The sequence below is a fragment of the Rhipicephalus sanguineus genome, chromosome 2, assembly GCF_013339695.2.
Source record: "Rhipicephalus sanguineus isolate Rsan-2018 chromosome 2, BIME_Rsan_1.4, whole genome shotgun sequence".
In the NCBI taxonomy this organism is placed as follows: Eukaryota; Metazoa; Arthropoda; class Arachnida; order Ixodida; family Ixodidae; genus Rhipicephalus; species Rhipicephalus sanguineus.
This window is the reverse complement of record NC_051177.1, coordinates 195,892,641-195,916,432: the sequence shown is the minus strand read 5'-3', so window position 1 is coordinate 195,916,432 and position 23,792 is coordinate 195,892,641. Positions and strand designations below refer to the sequence as shown.

Genomic DNA, 23,792 nt, shown 5'->3' with positions numbered 1-23,792 from the left:
ACTGAAAAGACGAATGTGAGGTAGTACGAAAACAGAACCACGGGATACAAATTTTGCACTTGCGACATCTAGTATCATCGCACCTCAAGTGCCATATTTGCGTGCATATAACTGACACCAATAATTGACAAATCTTGGAACTTGAAGGGAAAAGGTGGAAGCGCGTGGCGCAATTTTTGGCGCGATTTACGCGCGTTTTTTGACGAACGCATTCGCGAAATCGCGCTGTTGCGTCCCGAATGGCTTGATATCATGCGCGACTGACGCGTGGTCGGAGGGTCGCGCGCGTCATTTTGATGAACGCTATCTCAAAAATCGCGCCGCCGCGTCTTCCTACTCGAAAAGAAAACGCCTCGCGCGGCGCATCGCCCGCTCGTCCGAGAAGTGGAGTTTAGGGTGCAGACGCGTGTTTGTTTGGTTTCTTCCAATGCCTCCAGACGGCGCTAAACCTCCGCGCATTTCGAAGGAACTTTTTGAAGCCGGCGTAGGCTTTTGACGAAAATGCAACCCAGCAAACGCGGCGCAAAAACGCCGCTGCTGAAAAACGTTCATTACCATGAACGTTTTTCATTTGTCAGTCTAGTCAAGTGTAGCTATTCAAAACATCGCTTATCTCGTTTTCCTGAGTCATTGCTCTATCAGAGCTGTGATGTTTTAATGATAACACGTACGCGCGTATGTGTGTATATATATCATTTGTTGAAGTGCTGTTGGTTCATCAATATTGAATGTTTTCTAAAATCGTTGGAATTTCTTGTGTTTACCAGAAATAAAAATTAAACAACAGTGATGTTTGACCCTACAATTCTGCTCCAAAACTAACTTGCCTTGCTCCAAAACACACATTTTGGTGCTCCAAAGCTGCTCCAAAACAGCATTATTCCTGCTCCCTGAGCTGCTCCAAAACGCTCAAGCCCGCTTCCACCCCTGACAGCGCGCACTGAGACGATGGCTCGCGCGCGCTTCCCGCCGGCAAATGATGCTTATCTGCCACAGGATGGTAAAAGCACTACCTTTTACCAGGTGCGATGCCATCTCAAAACCCTCCAATGCGACCTCTTGATCGTCGGCCCCGTGCTCAGCGTTCACAAAATCGGCTGCAGGTGCGCAAGTCATTGTTTAGATACGTTGAATTAAAGAACGCACAGGGCCCCTTATGCATTCGTTAAAGATGACTAGAAGGCGAAAGCCATCTTCTTGTCAGTCGATGTACTGGTTCTCTCGCGCCCCCCTCCAAAAGCGTTCTGCACCTAACGCGGTTTTGCACGGCCTCCGTGACCGATCACGGAGGCAATGCAAAGCGACCATGACGTGTGAATACGTCATCATGTGACGTCATGACGCTACATATTTTGGCGATCTGTGACGTCATATGGTGACACCATCACGTAACGATTATTTTTTGCTTCACTCGTGCTGACGCCGCCGACGCGGGACGCCGACGGGCAACCTTCCCATTTGATGAGGCATGCATTGCTTCATAAGCGACATAAATTTTGCATTGCCTCCGTGATCGGCCCACTGGCCAACCCCATGTATTTTCTTGGGGCCTCATTTATTTACGTGGGAAAGATGCCACCCTGTTGGCGTTGGACACGACACTGCTGCCAAAATTTCTGGGGTACTCGTCAAACATTTACTATCCTGTTTTGCGGCTGCTGGTTGCTGCAATACCTTCTATTTTATTCACCGCTATTTCAAGTTCATGTGGGTCCTAGTTAACAGCCGACGTTTGCAGAACAAGTCCAGCAAACGTTACTGTATTTTCTTTCTTTTCCTAGGCGTCGCATGCTACTACATGCTCGGTCTCGTAGACTGGTTCTCCTTCCACCAGCAATCTCGAAGTGGTGAAGCTTTGGTCTATAAATTTGTTGATGACAGAGAGCGGCAAGTTCACTGGAATGCAAACGGAACGATAATTAAGGAGCATTAAAAAAAGGCGTCGCATTTGCTCACGTTTTGTGTGAGCACCAAACGAAACGAATGCGCTGAATAAAGAAACAGAAGCAGCGGCATTTGCCCGCTGAGAAGACCGATCAATACGCAGTGCGAGATAACTTGTCAAATGACATCGAAACGTATTCGAATTTAGACCGAAAAAGAAAAAAAAAAACCACTGAATCGTCGGGACGGCACATCACAAAGTTGCCATGCGCACCGAAGCCGTAGTTGTAACGAAATTGTTTTTGAACTGCTCTGATAGCGTCCGCGCAACAGTAGTTGTTTGTGTACTCACAAATTCTCATATTTTGCGGCCTAAGGTTCACAGCGCGGTGCCAAAATGCGCTCATAGCAAAAGCGAAACCATCAGTACGAACATACATGCATACGCTCATACATGCAGAGGCACCGTTAGTCGTCGCGAACCCGGGCGATCGCTGGCTTGAGGCTTCTTCCTGTTATGCTACGTTTGGGTATGGTGGCTAGAGGGGGAAGTGTGACGGGCGAGAGCGGAGGGCTGTACGAATTCCCAATGAAAGATGGCGGTCACACCAGGTGGCGCTACCTGCGCCGTAGGTGCTTGCGGCGGCATTTGACTGCTTTGCGTATGGCTGCTAGACGTTAGTTTCACTTGTTTCTAATAATCGCTTATACCCCGCGCCCGTGCTGTTAAAGGCGCTACGTGTTTGTTTCGCTAAGAAGCATGTGTTGCAAGTTCTTAGCGGTGTTAAGCAAGAGGGAAAAAAAGAAAACCAAGAATGCTTTTAAATCAGACGGAACTGGCGTGCCTCCAGGTTTTCATATTTAAATGTTTCTTAATATCGGTTGCTTTGACATGTTAATCTGCAACAGTGTGCAAAACTGGGCTAGTTGGTTGATTTCATGGTGAAAGCAGCGCAAAAAGATGGGCAACACGAGAAGAACGACACAGGACAGGCGCTGAACTGTTCAGCGCTGGTCCTGTGTCGTTCTTATTATCGTGTTCCTTTTGCGCTTCTTTTACCATATTTATAGTCTGCTTCAGTTGAACTAAACCACTTGCTCGGCTGCATAGCTCAGCTGACTTAAAGTGTTTTTTCCCCTTGGTGAAGTGTACACTGTTTTTTTTTTCCGCACCCACTTCCCCCCCTTCATTTCCTCTGTATTGTATGGGGTTCTCTTGAGCGCGAAATGTTCAAAGCGTTTACACTTTCCGGCTCCTTTTCTTTGAAAAAATTGAAGTGGAGATCGGAATGCTGCAGCTGGAGGCTCTTTGAGACTGAACATATTATGTTATTATTTTAGCGATATATCTATGCAAGGATCAATGATTTCTGTTAACTTACGCCTTTAGATGCGTACTAAATACACGCAAGGGAAATGGTAAAACATGTTTATTTATCACACATTTGTCATCCCATAATTATGTCAGACATTTGTTATCACATACTTCCCTATCATGTTAAGAGGTCAAATTACTTGACCCTCCTAAACTTCAAGTTTTTGGCGCTAACTTTGGACACTCCTGTCTGCTTTTTTTTTTTTTTTTTGGTAAAGTACTTCGGTGCGTCCGGAAACACCGTAGGCACAGCGTCTTCTGACAAACGCGGGGTATCTCACAACCTCACCGTTTATAATGTGTTGGTATGTGCTTTCGATGACACTCACGTCGAAGTGCCGATCGCAAACAACGCTGTCCCTCGTCAGCTCTTTGTCAGTCCGCTGAATATTTCGACCTCATTGCTCTCGCCTCGAGAGATCCTTCGGGGCTTTAAAGACCGAAAGCTTCTCTGAGCATGATCTATACCCGCCTTTACAGCCAGGGACGAAGCATGTAGTACTTGGCGATTTGACGGCATGGTTCGCAGAACACATGGGTACAGCGGCGGGTAAAAAAACGACGACAGCGAAGGCGAGGCATCTGAACATGGTGACGGCGCAGCACAGAGAGAACGAACGAGCCCAGACGATCCAAAGGAAGCGCGGCGAGCGCGAGCACCTACTACTACACCAGCGCCCCTTGCGGCGGCCAGAACTTTCATTCCGTTCCGCGCATCCCTCTCCCACGGCGGGGATACAGCGCCCGTCACACTTCCCCCTCTAGCCACCATAGTTTGGGTATACAGGCAGTCTATTCTAACGAGATATTTCACATAGTTTGCACTCGGCGAGTGACTACCTTTCACGCAAGAGGCCGGTTCAGGGGTCTCCAACGCGGTGACCGCGTGAAGCGGGAGCTCGGTTTTCTGCAAAGAGACAGCAACTGTAGACTATCTTGTGCTTTCAGTTCGTCGAAAATGATTATTTTGACAGTACAGAACACAGTTCCTTTCGAAAGTACTTACAGAAATGCCCTGGAGGGCTTCCGCAAGGTGTTTTTGTAGAGCGCCGACAGCAAAACCTATGGGGAGCGCGCCGGCGGTATCCTGCCTAGCACGCAATCGAGGCGCGTCCGATAGAGGGCGACTCCGTAACTCCTCGAGGCCAATACAGGTGTCACAGTACGAGATGTAATAATACAGTAATATTGCGTGGTACAAGCGTAAATTGCCATCGGGCGTCACATCATGTCAATATCATAACGACTTGGTGGTTTAAAGACAACCACCCATTACAAAAGGCACACACATTATGCCCGTATTACGTAGTGGGTGCATCGCAACTTCGAAAAAGTTTCTCGCGCATAATTGCTACCCATTACCTTAGTGCGCGCGTTCTGTTAAACACTCGTAGTGTTCGAAGTGCGCATTAGGGGCAGGATATCGCTATCGCGTTCAACTCTTAAAGGCGAAGCTTAAGCGTCCCCCAATTTTTTTCATTCCACATCCCGAGTGGGTACAGAAAATGGCCACTTTGTCGTGCGCGTCTCAAGGGCAGTATTCGAAATGAAAGAAAATGAGGAGCGCTGCGTCTGCAAGTGTTGACAATGGAGAATCAGACGCTCTTATATATTTCTTTTTCTTTTAAACTGTGGCGCGTGGAGTTGCCCCGCCACGGTGGTCTAGTGGTTATGGCGCTCGACTGCTGACCCGAAGGTCGCGGGATCGAACCCGGCCGCGGCGGCTGCATTTTCGATGGAGGCGAAAATGTTTGAGGCCAGTGTACTTAGATTTAGGTGCACGTTAAAGAACCCCAGGTGGTCGAAATTTCCGGAGTCCTCCACTACGGCGTCTCTCATAATCATATCGTGGTTTTGGGATGTTAAACCCCAGATATTATTATTATTATTATGTGGCGCGTGGAGTTACCCCCTGCGTTCTCCAGCCACACAGGGTCGTCTGGTGCGAGGTGTTCCCGGTGTTCTTTTATATGTGAAGCATCTTATAGCGGAGTTCAATCCGGTGGTGGTGGTGGTGTGCGGCGTGACCACCCTTAAGGCCTGAACACACGTACGCGTTGCAGCGCGTCAACGCGTGTGTTCGAGCCTTTACTGCGCATGCGCAAACCCTCTCCACTTCCCCTCTCCCCTACCCCTCTCCACTTTCCCTCTTCCCGCCCTCTTTCCTTCTCTTCCTCTCCTCCTCTCTCCTTCCCCCTCTCCACTTCCCCTTTCGCCTTTCTCCCTCACCACTCCCCCTCTGAAACGCGGGCTCTACATGCCAAAACACTGCTTCGCATCGCCTCATGGTCCCCTTTAGCGGGAGATGGTGTGATTTTTTTTTTTTTCCTTCCACATCACGAGTGGGTACAGAAAAGGGCCACTTTGTCGTGCGCGACTCAAGGGCAGTTTTCAAATTGAAAGAAAATTAGGAGCGTTGCGTGATAGAAAACACGCTCACGCTCCTCCGAGATCTGCTTACCACCAGCGGTACATGGTGTATATAAATAGCTCGCCGTTATTTCGCCGGCGCATACATGGCGTGTGGCTGAGTTGTCTAACGCAGCGCTCTAGGGAGCGAGGGGTTGCTGGTTCGAATCCGCGGTCGGGTACTTTAGAATTTTTTCTTCTGCTTTATTTTTCTTTGTGCCTTTTTTGTATATATACATACATATACATATCCGGGACATGCCGACGTCGACAGACGGTGACGGTGACGGCAAAAATCAGCCGAGAGTGTCCATATAATTGCTATCGCAATAAAAAAAAAAAACGAGCGCGTTATTCTCTCTTGAAGTTTCTCGTTTTTCTGGCGCACATTTTTTTTATTTGCGACATTGACTTGCCCTTAAGGAATAATATTTGTTATGTATATTTGTGTTAAATGTGCGCAGTTAGGCCGGTGTTGTGTATCGTGATGCAAGAACAGTGATTCACGTGACGTCATTACGGTACCAGGACTCTGACGGTACATACTCTCGATTGGTCCATACACGCGAAATATCGGTTGTGAATTGTCTGCTACGCTGATTTGCCATGCAGCCGCCCACCCGTTCTTCCTTGTCTCGCATGGCCATCGTGGCGCGATCAACTGATTTTGCTTCATTTTGTATGTTTTCGACTGCACAAGCGGAGATAACAGCGTGTAGCCGACAAGCGCGAAATCCTGATAGGCTCCACGCTTAGTGCTGGCATTGTACACGTGCTTTTAAGAAATAAGTGGTGAGGGGGAGATATCGCCTGCAGAAAGGGCAGTGAAAGCGAGGAAGAAACCACTCCCTTGTCTTTGAACTCGGGTGGTGAGGGGCCCTTTAAACACAGTTAAGGGTCTTGCATCGTTTTTTTTATGGCGAAGACTGAAGCTGCGCGACACGGACGAATGTGACGCGAATGTCCAATTGCAAAAAAAATTACAGCAGAAATCGACCGGCGTTTCAGTGTGAATGGCATAACAATGACTCGACAACTCTCAGTAAACGTTGCGAAGACATTCCAAGCACCTCAATCTGCTGGATCGCACGAAGGAAATTGTTCAGGAAACGATGAGAGTTGTGAAAAAAAAATGCGCCGAGCGTCCAACGCACGTCCATGCGGGACATATTCTTAATCGCATTCCATTCGACTGATGAGGCACGCGTGCGTGTCAAAGTCAGTATTCGTACCTGCAAACACAAAGGGTCCTGGGGGAATTCTGCGAGTAGAAATCATTTTACAGATGGGGCAGCTTTAGAAAGCAGTAACCGCTCGAACTCGCGTAGGCATTGCTCAACTGTAGAAACAGCGCTAAAAGACAGGACGAAGAAAGGACACAAACCACGGCGCTGTCCTTTCTTCGTCCAGTCTTTTAGCGCTGTTTCTAAAGTTAATCATGAACCAACCAGCACAAATGCGTACCTTATAGAAGGCATTGTTCCATTTTCTGTGCCAACACTTCGCTTTGTCGCTTTAATAGGAATATGAATATGTAATGCAGTGACTATTCTGTAGTCCAGACCACAGAATAGAGTGCAGCTTTATTCTGTGGACCAGACCACAGAATAGAGTGCAGCTTTATTCTGTCGACCACACAATAAACTTGCGCGCTGTGGGCTGTGCAGAAATGTTCTGTAGCCCAAGCAGCCCACCTCTCTTGACGACAGTTTTCTGTCACAAATTGCGAGGGTTCATTCTGTGGTCTGGTCCACAGAACAGGCACTACCAATGCCCTCAGAAGGAACTGTGGATGAAGACTGATTTGCCAACGCTCGAGCTCGCTTGACGACAGCTTCTCTCGCGAATCTCAATATGTGCTCGCCGTTTCACGCGTATGCGTGAAAGATTCCTATGTTTTTACATATGCCAGTATTGATACCAGCCGCAGATAAACTTGTTATTGTGAATGGAAGCAGCAAAACGAAGGCGTATAATGATAACAAATGACAGCGGTTCTAAAATTTCGTGAACCTGATCTATCGCGTGTGGAACACTAAAGTCACTTTCACCACAGTACGTTTGTGTCATGTGAAAAAGTGCACTAACATTTGCACGGGAGACTCGAATTTTGAGCAATCCTTCTGAATGAGTGCGGCCATAAATCACCCGTAAAAGAACGCTAACGCCACCGCGAAAAGAAAACAATAACAAATGACAGCGTGTATAAAATTTTCTGGCCTTGATCCATCGAGTACGCAACGCTTAAGCCACTTTCGCCGCAGTACACCTGTGTCAAGCAAAAAAAAAAGCGCAATAAGATTGGCGAGAACCTACTAGTTGTCACTGAACACAGCACACTTCGTCACTTAATTAGATACACTTGCACGCGCCGTATAATTACAAGTACTTGTATGATCGTCAACGTCTGAAAACTTTACAGAAACAGCTAAAGTAGCCCCTTGCCAATCTCAGTGCACTTTTTTTGCACGACATTAATGTACTGCGGTGAAAGTGACTGAAGTGTGTCCTGACGCGAGAGATCAGGGCCAGGGTATTTTAGTAGTGTCGCCCTTTGTCGTTATGATTCCCTTCTCGCGGTGACGTTGATGCCACCGCGAGAAGGGAATCTGTGGCTTAAGGAGATCTGTGGCTGTGTTCGCACAATCGGGGGGGATCGCTCAAAATTTGAGTCTCCCGTGCAGATCTTAGTGCACATTTTTCTTTTTGCATGACACAAGTGTAGTGTGGTGAAAGTGACTTAAGTGTTCCGCACTCGATAGATCAGTTAAAGGTGAACATTTGACAGCGTTCTGTCTGGTTGGGAAGAAAATATCATTGAAAAAGTTACACCAACCAACGAATTCCCGACGTTTCGGGTCCAACTCTGGCCCTTCCTCAGGGGTGACTGTGGGGCACCAGAGAGCAACAGAGTTTAAAAAGGAAAGAGCCTTCCTCTCTTTAGGTCGGCTCTTTATCGGCTTTAGGTCCGGAAATTTTTAGAACCGCTGTCATTTGTTATTATACGCCTTCTTTTTGCTGCTTCAATTCACGACAAGTTTACCTGCTTTGGCATGTCAGACCAGCAAGCATGCCAAAGGTGGGCTTCGCCTTCGTATTTCGAACCTTTCACGCATAAGCGTCTTCCATCTCGCGTACTATGCCCGGAAATGGCCTCCTTGGTCCGGACTTATTCACAAAGCTGCGAGCGAATATTGCGATTCGCGAGAGAAGCTGTAGTCAAGAGAGGAGGGCGCAGTGCTTATTCTGTGAATTAGGCCACACAATAAACCCTACCAATTTGTGAGAGAAACCCGTCGTCAAGAGAGGAGGGCTGTTTGGGCTACAGCGATGATGGTGCGCACGGTCCACAGCACAAGTCTCTTTGGTGTGGTCCACAAAATAAAGCTGCACTCTATTTTGTGGTCTAGTTCACAGAACAAAGCTGCACTTTACGCTGTGGTCTGGTCCACAGAATAGATTGGGACTCTATTCTGTGGTCTGGTGCGCAAAAACCGTCAAGAGAGGTGGGCTGCTTGGGCTACAAAACATTTCTGCACAGCCCACAGCGCGCAAGTTTATTGTGTGGTCCACGGAATAAAGCTGCACTCTATTCTTATGGTCTGGTCCACAGAATAAAGCTGCACTTTATTCTGTGGTCTCGACCACAGAATAGTCACTGCGAATATGTAATAAGGAGACGGGAAAAAGCGTGTATGAAGTACGGTCGAAGCTGGATTCAACAAAGTGGTGACCACTCTTGAATCATTTATTTAAACCAGGATGTCCGTAACATCGAGAAAGGCTTTTTTCGGCCCTTTTAAATCTAATATTTCAGCATAGGGATACCCAAAAGCTACCGCGGCCTTTGATTGCCGCTAGCCCTCTCCGGCGAGTGTGAAGCAGTCAGCGAGGGCGGCCCAGACATGGAGTGTCCCATGTCCGGGTGATGCAGGCCAGAAAGACGGCTATGACTGCAGGCTGCCGATATGCAAAGATGGGGATAACGAATGCAGTGATGGCGCCAGCAGGCCGAGCAAGAAATTTGCGAGGAGACGATCAGTGCCATTTGTCGCATAAATCATGAAATAACGAAAGTAGCCACAGTAAGGTTACTGTGACAGCACTTTCAGGGACAATAAACCACCGCCGCCCCTATAGGCGCCACATGGTACGTAGAGAGCGCTGTACCGATATTCCAGTCTGTGCTGTGCATGGGCACGAGGTGCAGCCCCGTCAAATAAAGCTAGGGTAGGAATTAGGGCGGCTAGATGCTTTTTTGGCGATCGCGTTAGTGCGGATGCTCAAAGAAACTCTCACCTGTAGCAAAAGTTGAAAGAAATCGCCGCTTTTTACTCATTTATTTCAGGAAAAATTTGGTTTCATTTATTCTGGTTGATGACAACATTGAACCTTACTGTTACCAGCCGTGAAAAAGTGATTCCTTCGTTAGATGGGGAACTTTGTAAAACTGGGTATCGTTAGTTCATGTTTTAGCTAGAACGTCGAGCTTCGGTACAAGAGACCTCGAGTTCAGATCCCGCCATCAGGAAATTTCGAGCATTTTTATATGTGCATATCCGGTGCACATAATCGCTGCGCTGACGTCACTTGCGCGTTGGTGTTGGGTGATGTGATTGTCCATGATGATGATGGCGAAAACATGGTTGTGTTCCGCGCTGTTTTTCTGCACTTCCTTCCCCTCGCCTTGGGGATCTTTGTAGCGAAGCAGGAACCCCAACACTGTGACTTTCTCGTCGCTACTTGGCAGACCGGTTCTCCTTCGCCTCACCCAGATGCCTCCGTCATCTCTCGTTAACATCTGTTCATTCTCTCCCTTCGAGCTGCGGAAACATGCTGAGCTGAACTTCCGACAGTGCATTAAACACACAAGACGAGCGCAAACTATCAAGTGTCACAGCTCGGCAATTAAAGCGCGCTCCTTAAATATAAACAGACGCACGAAACAGACGCACAGGTATACACAGGACGAGCGCGCTCCTTTCGCAAACGCGGCTGCTGCAGCGAGCCAAGTGACCTTCGTACGCTCCGTAACTTCAGCGTGGACGTCGAAGTCAAAGCACAAGACATACAAACCACCCTCCTCACGAGATAAGCGCGCGCAGGCGACCACGCCCTGTAGAGCAAAATGCACCTGTCGAGGCAGGAGGCGCGAGCGCATCACACCGAACAGGGCGACGACCTTTAAAGCGCGCCCCTCGCGCCCTGTTTGCAATTATATGAAATTATATGGACATTCTCGGCTGGTTTTTGCCGTCGCAGTCGTGTCCCGTAATATATATATATATATATATATATATATAGTGGGTATAACACAAAGGAGGCGTTGTCAACAGTGATAAGAATATTTATTTCCCAACAGTTTCGGCTGTTGGGAAATAAATATTTATATCACTGTTGACAGCGCCTCCGTTGTGTTATACCCACTACTCGAAAAGAACTGGCCCATTGAACTATTAATCTGCACTTACTATATATATATATGTTATAAAGACGTTTATTAGCGGGCACTCGGCGACGATAAACGACTGCGACAGTCAAGGCGGGGTACCGACTCTGAGCGCGAGGAGCGTGCTGTCCGAGAAGAGCGGAAGAGGACGACCCACTAGTAAGCGCTCGAGAGGGCGACCCATTACAGGCTTCCAACGCTTCGCTACAATATATATATATATATATATATATTGTAACGAGACGTGCGAAGCAAGAGGTCTCACTGTTTAATGCAAACCTCAAGCGTCGCTCCTGAACGCAGCCATTCTTGTCCTTTTCTCTCTACGGCGAAACCACCGTGGCTCACACCCACTATCCCAACGTCTTCTTTTCTGTCTTTCCCTTGGCGTCAACACAGTTGTTATCCAGATGCTACACTTTCCGCCCCTCCGCCGCTGTCGGCTGAAGCACCCGGTGAAGAACAGGTTGCGCACAAATCTCGTGGCATGTAGAGTTTCATCTCAGTGACGTGGGCTGGAAATACGCAGTTGGTGCGCTTGTCCTTCAGCTCAGCAATAGCGCTAAGACGAAATGTCACCGGCCCTAACTGCTTGAATTAAATAGTCAACTTCGCGCCAAATTTACATTCACACAGAAGAAGAGACACAAGACAGGACGGGCGCTCTGCTTATCGACTCTGCTTATCGACTGCTTATGGAGACCCTGTAGGGTCTGAAAAAGCGCGGCAAGAACTTTTGACAACGCTTTGGTACACGCTGTGTGCGTCGAACTAACACGAGGTCTCAGACAAGAAACGGCGTAGATTGGCGCTGCTTTGTTAGTGAAGCTTGAGCAGCTTGGCTGTGTAGAACAGCTAGGCGTGCTCGGTGACATGCTTGCTGAAGGAGAGCTGTAGTGTTCGCTTCTGACGCATCGGGCTCTGCATTGGACAGATCAAAGCCGAGAAGTGACTCCTGAGGAAGCCTTGGTATTCTCCCGTATACAAGCTCGAAGGGGGTCTCTTGAGTAGTTTCTTGCCGTGACGGGTTCAGAGCGAACGCAGCAGACGCCACGAAGTCGTCCCAGTGATCGTGCTCTGGGCTCACGTAGCAAGAAATAATGTCAGCCAGCCTTCTGTTGGTGCGTTCGACCAGTCCATTCGTTTGTGGGTGTTCTGGTGAGGCAGCAGCTTGGCGGATTCCGTACTGGTGTAGCAATCTCTCAAAGGCTCGAGACATAAATGGCGTGCCGCGGTTCGTGATCAACATTCGTGGTGTGCCATGGCGGAACACTATGCGTTCGGTCACGAAAGAAATAACATGAGTCGCAGAGGAGTCAGGGACGGCTTGAACTTTGGTCCACTTCGTTAGGTAATCGTTTGTGACCATCAGAAACTTATTGCCCCACCAGGTGCGTGGTAGTGGCCCCAGATGATCAATGCCAATGACCTCAAAAAGGGGCCTTCGGTGGCGGTATGCGTTGCAGAGGTACTTGTATGGGATGAGATGGGGCTTTCCTGTGCTGGCATATGGAGCAAGAGGACACATATTGACGTGCATCAGATGCCATGCCTCTCCACCAGAAACGTTGACGGAGTCTGGCCAGCGTTTTCGTTTGGCCAAGGTGACCAGCCGCAAACGATAATTCCTGTTCGTTCCGGCGCAACAAAAAAGCTTAAAGACCTCCGCTCTTAAAAAAATATTAAAGGCACATATGCGCTATCAAAGCTGGTTGTGTTGGTTCCTCTAATAATTTAATAATTTGCATTGTCACATGGATATATGTGTCGTCTACATAGCCATACAAAACAGTACTTTTTTGTGCGCTCTATTTGTGTGGTGGCAGCATACAGTTTGTGAAGTGACACCAAGCTTTACTTATGTAATTTTTGCTCCACACCTTTTGTTGATGTCTGCTTTCTTCTTTCCGTTTCACTTCGCCCTTTTCACAGAAAAAGCCAGAGAAGAAGGTCCAGTAGCAAAGCTGAGTGGCAGCAGGTCTACAACTTCATCGCGACTGCTGCTATGCTGAAATCGACACCCATGTACAGTTCTGCATTGTGTCATGTGCCACTGCTTGTGGATCATCTGTTTCATCAGCACATCCGACTTCAATAAAATATGTTATTGTTCATGCTAATCTCTGTTCTCTAATTTATTTTCTCGACTTGATAGTGTAATCATGCAGCATGGGCTAGTTGGCATTGTTTGAAAGAGCTGCACCCATCTCCCTCGGTTGCGATACTTGAAATCCAGAATCACTTGCTGAATAGATGCTGCTCCACCCTTCCTGGACGTTGCTGTACTCGCGCAGCTGGGTCAGTATGTCAGGCTTTCGTGCAGGCTCACATGTTTTTGCGAGTCGCCAGCTACTTGGGCAAAGCAAATGTTCCACGACTGCTGTTGCTCCACAAAGTGACGGCAGTGCGGTTTACAGCAGAGAAAGCACTTGGATGCTGAAGTCTCCATTACGAGGCGCTGTCTGCCAGTCTTTCTAGCTGAACAAGGTGGTTGCAGTGGGCGCACTTTCAGGGTGAATGATGATTTAATATTATATCATAAGATGAATTTATGAAGAGGCAATAACTCCAGTTTTTTAACTCATGAGGCGTAGCAATTGATCCAATAATATTGTCTGTTAAAATGTTGGTATTGTCTTTTGCAGATTTTGAGGTGAAAGCCTTAGATATCTATGTATCAAGGTCATTTGAGGTCCAGAAAGATATGGTAAAAAAAAAGTGCCCCAGCTGTGCATCTACTTTGTCCATGTTGTCTTTGTGCTATTTGCATGGGCAGCAGGTGCAGTAGGGCTGTGCATAAGGGCGAGATGCATGCACAGTCTAGACGGGAACGAGGTGCACGAGTCGCATTCACTGCTAGTCGGGGCCAGGCCCAGTTTGGCTGCTTCTGCTCTCCAGGCTGTTGGTTCTTGCGCTGCTGTCGCATTTCGAAAACTACGTTTTGCGGTGCCTGCAGCTAGCCGCATGGGCTCATAGCTTCATTCCACATCACTATGGGTCCAACTAGGCCTTTGTCTTCACATACTTAGAAAATTCTAAGAATTAACTACCATCCGCACACATGACCACTAAAGATGACATTGGTATCTTAAGTATGGATTTCGAACACCTCCCATTTTTTTTCTCCCAGAAACCTCACAAACACCACGGCACATGTTCAGTGCAAGTTATGGGATTTTTGGCCAAATGAAGCGGTGTGTAGCAGGTTTCACCTCTGTACATCAATCGCATCAGTGCATGCTGTTGTGTTTTCCTTTTACGAAACAGTCATACATGCAGGGCTCGAGTAGCTACATGGTTTCATTGGCTTCGTTCACGGACAAAAAGAACACCTTGGGCATAAGCCTACTAACAAGGGAATGGGGGGGGGGGCACCCAACTCCCTTTTGAGAGTAGTCACTGTTGGCAACACATTGGCTAGCCAACAACTACAGCCATGTTTTCTTTCAACACAGCTCTACTCACCAGGTTATTAAACATTATCTTGGCACATTTCAATCCTATCTTAACACTTGCTTGGTTGATGTGTTCAACGTTTTTTGCAACTTGTCGCCATTATTACCCGAGAGCACAATGTCATTTGCGTACCATAGGTTGCAGAAATGTTCTCCGATAATATTTCATCCCAATATATGTGGTTTGAATGCTGCTAACCATGCAGTGAACAACACTGGATAGATCGTGTCTTCTTCCCTTACCCTATTTTATAATAGCAATTCTTTAGCTTTTCTTGTGGAGAAGCAAGCTAGCAGAACTTTAACTAGATGTTGTCCGAGGTCCCAGCTAACTAGGACTGCACATTAGCAGTAGTTGCTTGTACTAAACAGTACTTTTTAAAATTGTATTTACATGCCCACTCGACGAGGAAATTGTATCTGGCCATCTTTTCGTCTCTCTGTCACATGACTAACTACTATAAAGATATATAAAACAAACTTTCTAGGTGATTCTGCATTTCAAACCTAGGGCATCATGCTTAGTAGTGTGTCAGACAGATTTGGCTACACCCACGCATGCAGAACAAATATATCTCAACCACATGAATGCGCTGCACTGGCAGTATACACAACAAATGTTAAAGGAGAACACTCTGAAGGTATTCTTGAACTATATAGTAGTGATGGTGGCATAAAGTTCGGCGGCATGCGACACTTCCCCAGAACACTCGAGGCGAAAACAAGCTGCCCATTTGGTAATGCATTAAATTATACATTTGGGGGCCAGAATCCTTGCAAGACAAAATGAGCAGCAATGAGAGACGCGCGCAATAAATCACCTTGACGTTCTAAGTCGATTGCATTGTTCCTCCCCATCTGAATCTTTCTGCACCTGACATGGTGTTGCACGACCTCTGCGATCAGCGCACCTTTGACCAAGCAACGATGCCACGCGACGATGTCATCATATGATGTCATGACGTCATCAGCGACGTAGGTCATGGGTTTTTGTACCGCTTCGTTCGCCTGCTGTTTTTCGCTCAAGGGACTGCTCCACGAAACACCTATGGCTTCGCCTCAAAAAGCCCTCTCTGGGACCACATATAAAGCCAACATAGAACAGTGTACATATCAGGAAAATTCCAACAAACACATCGTATACCCCATGCATTTCCCTCGTCACCTGGACAAGTCTTAGCGTACGGCTTTTTCAGATGCTCACGAATGCTAGAAATAAGACTGACACCGTGCCAGTGCTGCCCCCCAAACAACGCCCCAAGAAAGGACACTTGATACTGGACGTCATTGGAACGAAGTCAACTCTCCTTGACACAACATCGTACGACTATGAAAGAGAAGACGATTAGCATCAAAAGCTTACGTGTCGCTCAGACAGCTCCCATGGGGGTAATGCATGCTTTTTCAATGCTAAATATAGTTTTAATTGTTCAAATTTTTACTGATCGCTTGAATCGCCAACACGCCAATCGCAAAGTCGTAAGCTACTTCAAATAACATCCGAGTCAAGCAGTTATTTTGTTCTGAAATTTGCCCTGGTTGTTATTTCCCAAGAAAAAACAAGCCCGCAAAATATGAAATGCATGTTTCCTCACGCAAAGCTGTTAAAGCGCTTCCAAATGGATCTTCATGGAGACATGGCACGTGCAGCGCATGCTGGATGTCCAGTCTGGTGGCCTTGTACGTCAAAGCATCATCACACTGATTGGCACACCATGTCAGACACAAGATAGCACCGTGCATATGTTGAAGTGAGCTACACAACCAGTGTTGATCTCCAGGTTTCACTTTTTACCGACACTATCCATGCATCATCAGCTCCAACTTCACCCCTGACGATATCACTGCATTCGCATACTTGCGCTTCTTGGTCATTGTTCATGAATAGCTTCAATTAGTCTGCAGATTATTGGTGTACTAGAAAGAAAAATGTGAGCGGCCATTGCCGGTATTGCTGCGGAACCTGGTGGTGCAGAGCTCAACTATGGCTGGCGACTGCAGTGGGAAGCAAAGCCTTCACCAGCGATAGCTGCGCATTCGAAGAGTTGAGAAAAAGCAGCGACAAGAACGCCACTAACCAAGTCAATCACCCACTAGCTGCCTTGATACAAGGTGAGTTGCCCAATTTATGCTGCGAATGCATTGTGGTCTAAGGCATCCTTTAACTGAAGTTTTTCATGGAAATGATTTGCTGCAGTCATTCTGTGCTTTCTGCACATAAACGCAAGTCAAGGCATCTCAAAAGTGTTGTATAATGCAGGTGAACGAAGTTATGCGGCAAAGCAGGTCACAAAGGAGGCCACTGTTGCAGGATGTAGAACGAGCTGAATTATACAAAGCATGCCTCCACAGCCTCCCGTGATAGTACGAGTGCCAAGACATCCAATATGTGTACTGGCAGGCCTAAAGAACTATTTTAACGCAGTGGTGTTAAAACGCCCGTGTCACAAAAATTTTGGTGTCAGTCAAGAGTGAAAAATCTGCATCGTCTGAGAGGAAAAATCCCGACTGATGCAATAAAAATCATGGGTCCAGGACAGAATCGAAGAGAGGACTTCCGCAAGGCAAGCAGTTCTACCACGGAGCCATGCCAGTGCTTGGAACTGTTTCGGAAGAGAAGCCTACACAGAAGTCGTGTAGCGCAAGGAGTTGCATTAACATGTTTAACATTGTGTGGCAGAAGCGTAAACTCGCGCCAGAAACCATACCGTATCAATTGTGCAACTAGTGGCTGGCTTAAAGCCCCGCCCACTGCAAAGTGGTCTGACATAATTAACCATCATCGGCATCAACACAGTACAGAGCTGTACAGGATGCATGTATAGCCGTCCGGACAAGTGGGTATTGCCAATTAGTCAAATTAATTATGCCTTAACGGCACTTCACAACTGTACTAGCAGTAGGCATGCATTCTAGGAAAGTTTAAAAGTATCCACCAAGAAGAGAAGCCAGGCTAGCAATTGAGAAGGCGATGCACACGGTGCCCGATTACGGTTCTCGTTTTGAAGGCGAAACTCAAGTGTCCTCCAAGTTTTGGACAAATTATAAAGAGCAGTGGATAGGCATACACTCACTTTTGTGGACTGCCTAATTTGCAGTCCGTGGGGAGCCTTAAAAGACATTGGACTTTGTATGCCCACAATATGCTACAAGTTAAAACACACAAAGGACAATTAAAACAAGACTTTTATTATACATAGTGCCATACCAGGCTGCAGCTCCTAGTTATGGAATCACCGTCAAGCTTAAAAATATGTACAAAAATAAGTATGTACAATAAATATGTAAAATACAATAAATAAATATGTAAAATATGTACAAAAGTTTTTACAAGGCAGGGTCTGTACAAGATCAGGCAGACACAGAAAGCTGGCTAATTTGAAAATCTGAAACCAAAAGCTTGCATGAAGTAATGTTTATACACACTTCCATAGGACAGTCCATTTGGAAACCCAAACACTGCACATTCAAAGTATCACTACAGTTTCAATTAAAAAAGTTGCACTTAATGTGCAAGAATGCCTACATTAAAAGTCAGATGGCGTAACAAAGATTTGACGACCAATAACTTCAGCTGCCCCGACAGATGCAGTTATGATTTCATAGCTCACACTCACTCATTTAAATTTTATCAATGCAATAACTAGTCACTGCTTTTTGTATTCTACAGCATTCTTTTTCCATGGCATTCAGCCATCTTGGAAACAGTGGTATCAGCTTTCTGGGGATGATATTTGTTAACTTGCCTATTGCAACAGCCTCCTCAGAAAGGTCATGCCAGGCCAGAAACATTACTTCACGGTGCAGCATCAGGACAAAGATCCTTGTTGAGCTTATTGTGTCTATTGCATATTGTGTCTAAGAAAAGCGAGCCCTTAAGAGTAGTCTTTCCTTCATTCATAGCGAGGTTCTCGTTCTGGCAGACTTGATGCCTTCAGGCAGTATGAGAGGGATTATTGGTCAGCTTCCAGCTCGTAAAAAGGTCACGTGCTACGTGACGCCAACAGGCAGAAAAAAAAAAATATTCCACACTCGCCGCCATGGCTGCGATTGGCGCTGACTAACACTTCTAGGTTTAAATGCACATATATATACTCCACAAAGTGGACGGGAGGATGACCGCCGCCGTAGTTTAGTGGTAGAGCATTGGATGCCTTATTCGAAGGTCGCAGGTTCCGTCCCTGCCGGCGGCAAGTTATCTTTTCGTCTAGTTTACTTTCTTCACATTTATATTCTAAATACTACAGATAACACTCCCTATACGTTCCTTGGCATTATGGTCTGTTAGTTCTCATTAATATTGTCCAGCTTAAAAATACAAGTTTCCTTAAAGGGACACTAAAGAGAAACAATGAATTGGTTTAGATTGATAAAGTGTGCTCGGAGAACTCTTGTGTAGTTTATTTCACCACCATAATTTATTAATAGAGGAAAAAACCAAGTTCGAAGTTTCATTTTTAAATTTCGCGCCGAACTTTGTAATTTGTGACGTAAAAGGTTTCAAAGAGCATTTAACGTATTTTGGCGCCACTGGCTCGAAGAAATTTCCACAAACTCGTTATGTCAAGTCTCTGGCCCCCTCAGAGGACAATGTACTTCGATTTAACCGATTCGAAACTATGTAGGCCCAAGCAGGCGCCGTCAAAAATATGTGACGTCATGGAAAATGGTGCGGGAATTCCAAGGTGGCGTCGCCACCTGTATTTTCTTTTTGCGCGTTTTCTCGCTTATTAAGCGTCTTCTCGCAGCAAGCGTGGTCTTTTTGGTATCGTGGAAAACTACTTTACTAATGCGAGAAAAATCGTTTTGCTCTTTAGTGTCCCTTTAAGAATCAACTAACTTGGCACAGTCTTGTATGGCAATTTCAGTGAAATAAATTACACTAAAAAGTGCTTGTGCGCTTGCAGCCTTCATGCACACGCACAAATGTATGTGAGTGACTACAGCGTCACCGTTCGTCAAGGCACAATGCACAAATGTGATACACAAACACAATACACAAATTTAAAAACAACAGACAACCACACAGTATGTCCTACGTTAAAATACAACTGGCTTTAGCACTAAGGGCCGATGCTGCGAACTTGTGTCTGTGCAGCATATACTCTGCTTGTTGCACAACAAAGGCACAACTGTTCACGCGGAAGGCGCGTTGCCGTTGGCGAGAGTGACGTCCAGTTGGACGACTTTGTCTGCAGCTTCTGGTCGCAGCAGCCCTGGAGTCTCGAAGAGGACGCTGCTCGTAAGCTGCTTCTCATTTTGCTGCGCCAGAAATTGCTGGAACAACACAACGGACAAGAGTTAATGACCCATACTGTACAGTAGAGCTATTCCAGGCTTTCCGTGACTACACATATCTGTCGAGATAAAGCTGGTAGGTTTTCACTTCTGCAAAGCCCAGCAGCACCATCGAGTGCAAGCAAACTGCTGTCGTGCTGTGCCACTTGCCTTAGAATTAACTTGTGGACCCAACTCCTGTGATTTTTTGAGGTACACGGATCTCGACTAAATGCGCAGGGTATGTTCCCTTGCACAATTCCGCCAATTATGCAACATTACAGGCTTGACAGGAGCACAGATTGCTTACAAATAAATTTTTAAAAATTACCTCGAACCGCCAGCTCTGTTTGCTACTATTACGGACCACACTGTGCGACATCAGCCTTGACACAGCGACCGAAACACCGGCGGAGGTGTTTAAGGATGCAGCGCACTAACCGCTTCAGTGTCAAGAAGGCAACATCGTGCGTGTTTGGCCAGTGCATCGCTGGTGCACTTGACGTTAGTTCGAAAGCCAGCATATTCGGGATTACTTCGCGGCCAAAATTCACACCAGCAAAGAAGCAGAATACATTTGTTTGTGCTACGTGCTTGCCTGGTTTATCTCTATACTGTCGGATGGCACCACCTGTCCTGGCCACTGCAGTTTGTGGCTACGATCGTCGGCTTAAAGGTGAAACGCTAACCAGTCTGTGGACACACTAACACTCATTCTCATGGGAAGAATGCAGAAGTTTGTGAAAATCAGTGTTTAATGTAGCTGCCATAGGATCGGTGAAATTTAACGCAAGCGAAGTACGAGCCACATTTCTCATGATGCACAGCACAGCTAAAAGATTCAGAATTGCCACTGCTTGGTTTTGAGCTGTTTCGCTTATCCAATATTTTCAAATTTGCTGGGAATTTCTACCATCAGGCACATAAACGTTTCAAGGACATAGAATTGCCATTCTCTAGGCATGAATATCGCTGGAGTTGGCCATAAACATCCCGAAGGTGCACATTGTGTCAAGATACAATGTTGCAGTGGTGGTGTTCAAACTAATTCTGACCACATCTTTATTTACTGAATACTCTCAACCTTCTGTAGGATAACATTTCAGGGAGGGCACAATATGCAAATACAGAAAAGGCAGATAAAATTGAAAACGCAAGAAACATTAAACAGTCAATCTGTAAAAAATGTGCATCACATTCATGGCAATACATGACACCTACACAGTGTTCAAATGCACAGACATCGTAAGAAGCCATGAAAAAGCTGTGCAAGTTATATAAATTCAATAGCATGTGGGAAAAAGAAAGAATCCAAATTGCTATGAAAAGTACATGGCTGGGAAACATAACTACAACTAGCGGGCTTCACCTTTCTGGGGTGTGTACATACTAAGTTCAGCAGTCTTAATTTGACTTTTGGTTATTGTTTTTAAGATATTAGGGAGTTTTCCAGTAGGGGCCCCAAAGCCCTTTGTGTGTGCTCGCTTGGGGTCAAGCAGGAGCTAAGAGTTCAATTAGGGTCTGCAGCGCTGTGGACACTCCCCCTAAGAGTCGTCGCTTCAGTGGGTGCCGTCGTGTTTGTTTGGCACAAAACTTGCGGGGCAGGCTTTGGGGCTACCACTAAAAATTCAAGTATAGCGTTCCCAACCCAAAACTCAAATGCTGTTTGGGTCTCGCGCATGTGCAGTGGCCTCGACGCTATTTCTTTGGGGCCCCAAAACGATTGGGGCCGCTATTCGAAAACTCCCTATTGCTATATATGTATCTAAGCCACAAAACTTCATTTGTGTCACAAAATCTATCATTCTGTGATATCTGGAAATAACCCGAACCTAGTAAATTTAAGTACACATGCTATTGCGATTGCCAGAAACTAATGGAGCCACGACTTTATGCGCAGCTGTAGAACAGCATTAGCCACGAGAATTTCATTCAATCAATGATACCTTAAGGCCAACCCCAGCGATTTTTTGACAATGTTAAAGTAATGGTGCTTCTATGTTCCTCAGATGCTCCCGTCACGGTCCAGATAGCAGAAATACTCAGCAAATTGGGAAATAATTTTGAATAAACCAGAAAGTGCAGCACCGAAACCCAGCTGAGCAGTAACTTCGAGCGACGCGTAAGAACTGGAAATCGTGCAAGGCATGCCAATCTCGCCAGCACGGAGCATGCAAGCTGCAAAAGACGCAAAAAGCAGATGCTCAGCGGAAAGGTGACTGCACCAGCCATACCATGCATGTGACTGACCGTTCCACGTGCACAAGCTCTTCGGAGCTATTAGACAACGACAAATGAGGTTCGGACAGATTTGGAGGCCAACTAGAAGAGTCATTCCTCTTCGATGAAGACGTTCATGTTATGCGCTTGCCTAGCTGCGCATAATGCCGTCAGATGGCACCACCTGTCCAGGACACCCAAGCTTGTGGCTGCCGCGATAGGGTGAATGCTCCGCTAAGAAATTTGCGGACAAGCTAAAACTTTAATGTTACGGGATGAGTGCATAAGTTCGAGAATAGCGGCTTTTGACATGAGATTGATAGGGTCAATTAAATTTAATATAAGCCAAGTACGGTTAGACCCAGTATATACATTTCGGAAGGTGTTTCAGTACAGTAAAGTTCACGCATGTGCACTCTTCAACCGTCACAGCATTACAGTATTTTCCATGCAGTTAGCTAAAACGCTACTATCGAGACGAAGGGTAATACGGCGAGTGTTCAGTACCCGTTATGGTAAATATACGGGGAATCGTGCAAAGCCCACAACATGACACCACTTGCCACCCGTCGCATGCCTGCCCACATGGAACTGAAAATCGCATGATCAAACAACGAAGTGCTGGCCAAACGCATACGATTGACAGCAGATGAGCAGACACTGCAGTGGCACCTCGTTTCCATCACTTCCGTGACTTGCCATGAATGTGTACACACACACACACACACACACACACACACACACACACACACACGGTTTGCCAATTGTGGGAAGCCAGGTTGACGATTTGAGGGAATCAATAAAATTCATTTGTAAACAACCTGCATATATATATATATCCCTCAAGCCTGTAATTTGGCATAAATGATGGAACCGTGCAAAGGAACATGCCCAGCAAATTTCATTGAGATCTATTGACCTCGAAAAGAAAAATCGCGAGAGTTGGCCTGTAACATCCACACAAACTGTATGGTAGACTGAATATTTCACACACTGAGACTAACGAAATGCTATGCCTGCATGAATGCGACAGAACTGTAAGAACAGTGTGAGGAGGCACTTAAAAATTCAAGCACCATGACCAGACTACGATGCCTGCCAGTGCAAGGGCTCCAGGTTCCACCTGGGTTTCCTTAGGAGACCCTGCTTCAGAAATTAATAAATCTTTCTCAGCCGATTTATATTCACATGGTAATTTCAAATATGCTGTTACATTTTAAACTATATTTTGTATCAGAAAAATACCAAAAATTTCACGCTGCTTGTTAGGAGCAGGATTCTCTCCTAAATTGAGAGAACACACTGTTCGTACGGTTGTGTCGATCATCTCAATGTACGAAAAGTGAAATACATCATTTAGGAATCTGATTATTCGAAATATTTGAAATGAACTTTTTGCCCCATGCAACCTCTGGAAAGATGGTTTCACAGCAATGTGGGACGGCTATGCCATGAAACAACCTGCCCAGAGGAAATCCGCACCGCCGTGAAGCCACACTTCAAGGCTAAGCGTGCATACTACCCGCACCTCAATTATTATTATTTATTTTTATTTTTGAAGTTCAGAAGTTGAGCAGGGCATCCATTTGGGCTTGCTGGTACGACATCGTCGACGAAAATAGTGCTATATGAACAGGGACGCGAGAAGGTGATACACAGCACAGGTGCCAACTTTCAACAAAATGTTTATTGTTCCACGTGCACAGCTACTTATACTGGACAT

General features: G+C 46.2%; 2 protein-coding genes across 2 annotated transcripts in view; one reads left to right on the top strand and one right to left on the bottom strand.

The window, feature by feature from the left end:
- LOC119383956 (KRR1 small subunit processome component homolog) overlaps positions 1-13,225 on the top strand; it is a 368,573-nt gene extending 355,348 nt beyond the window's left edge. The window contains exon 11 of the mRNA XM_049412725.1: positions 13,096-13,225. The gene's annotated coding sequence lies outside the window, so the exon portion shown is untranslated. The remainder of the gene's footprint in view (positions 1-13,095) is intronic.
- Positions 13,226-19,708: 6,483 nt separating this feature from the next.
- Positions 19,709-23,792, bottom strand: part of LOC125757430 (uncharacterized) — an 11,595-nt gene continuing 7,511 nt past the window's right edge. Inside the window, exons 4-5 of the mRNA XM_049413022.1 lie at positions 22,084-22,126; positions 19,709-19,849 (exon numbers count right to left, since the gene is read on the bottom strand). Of these exons, the coding sequence (XP_049268979.1) occupies positions 19,709-19,849; positions 22,084-22,126 (184 nt within the window). The remainder of the gene's footprint in view (positions 19,850-22,083; positions 22,127-23,792) is intronic.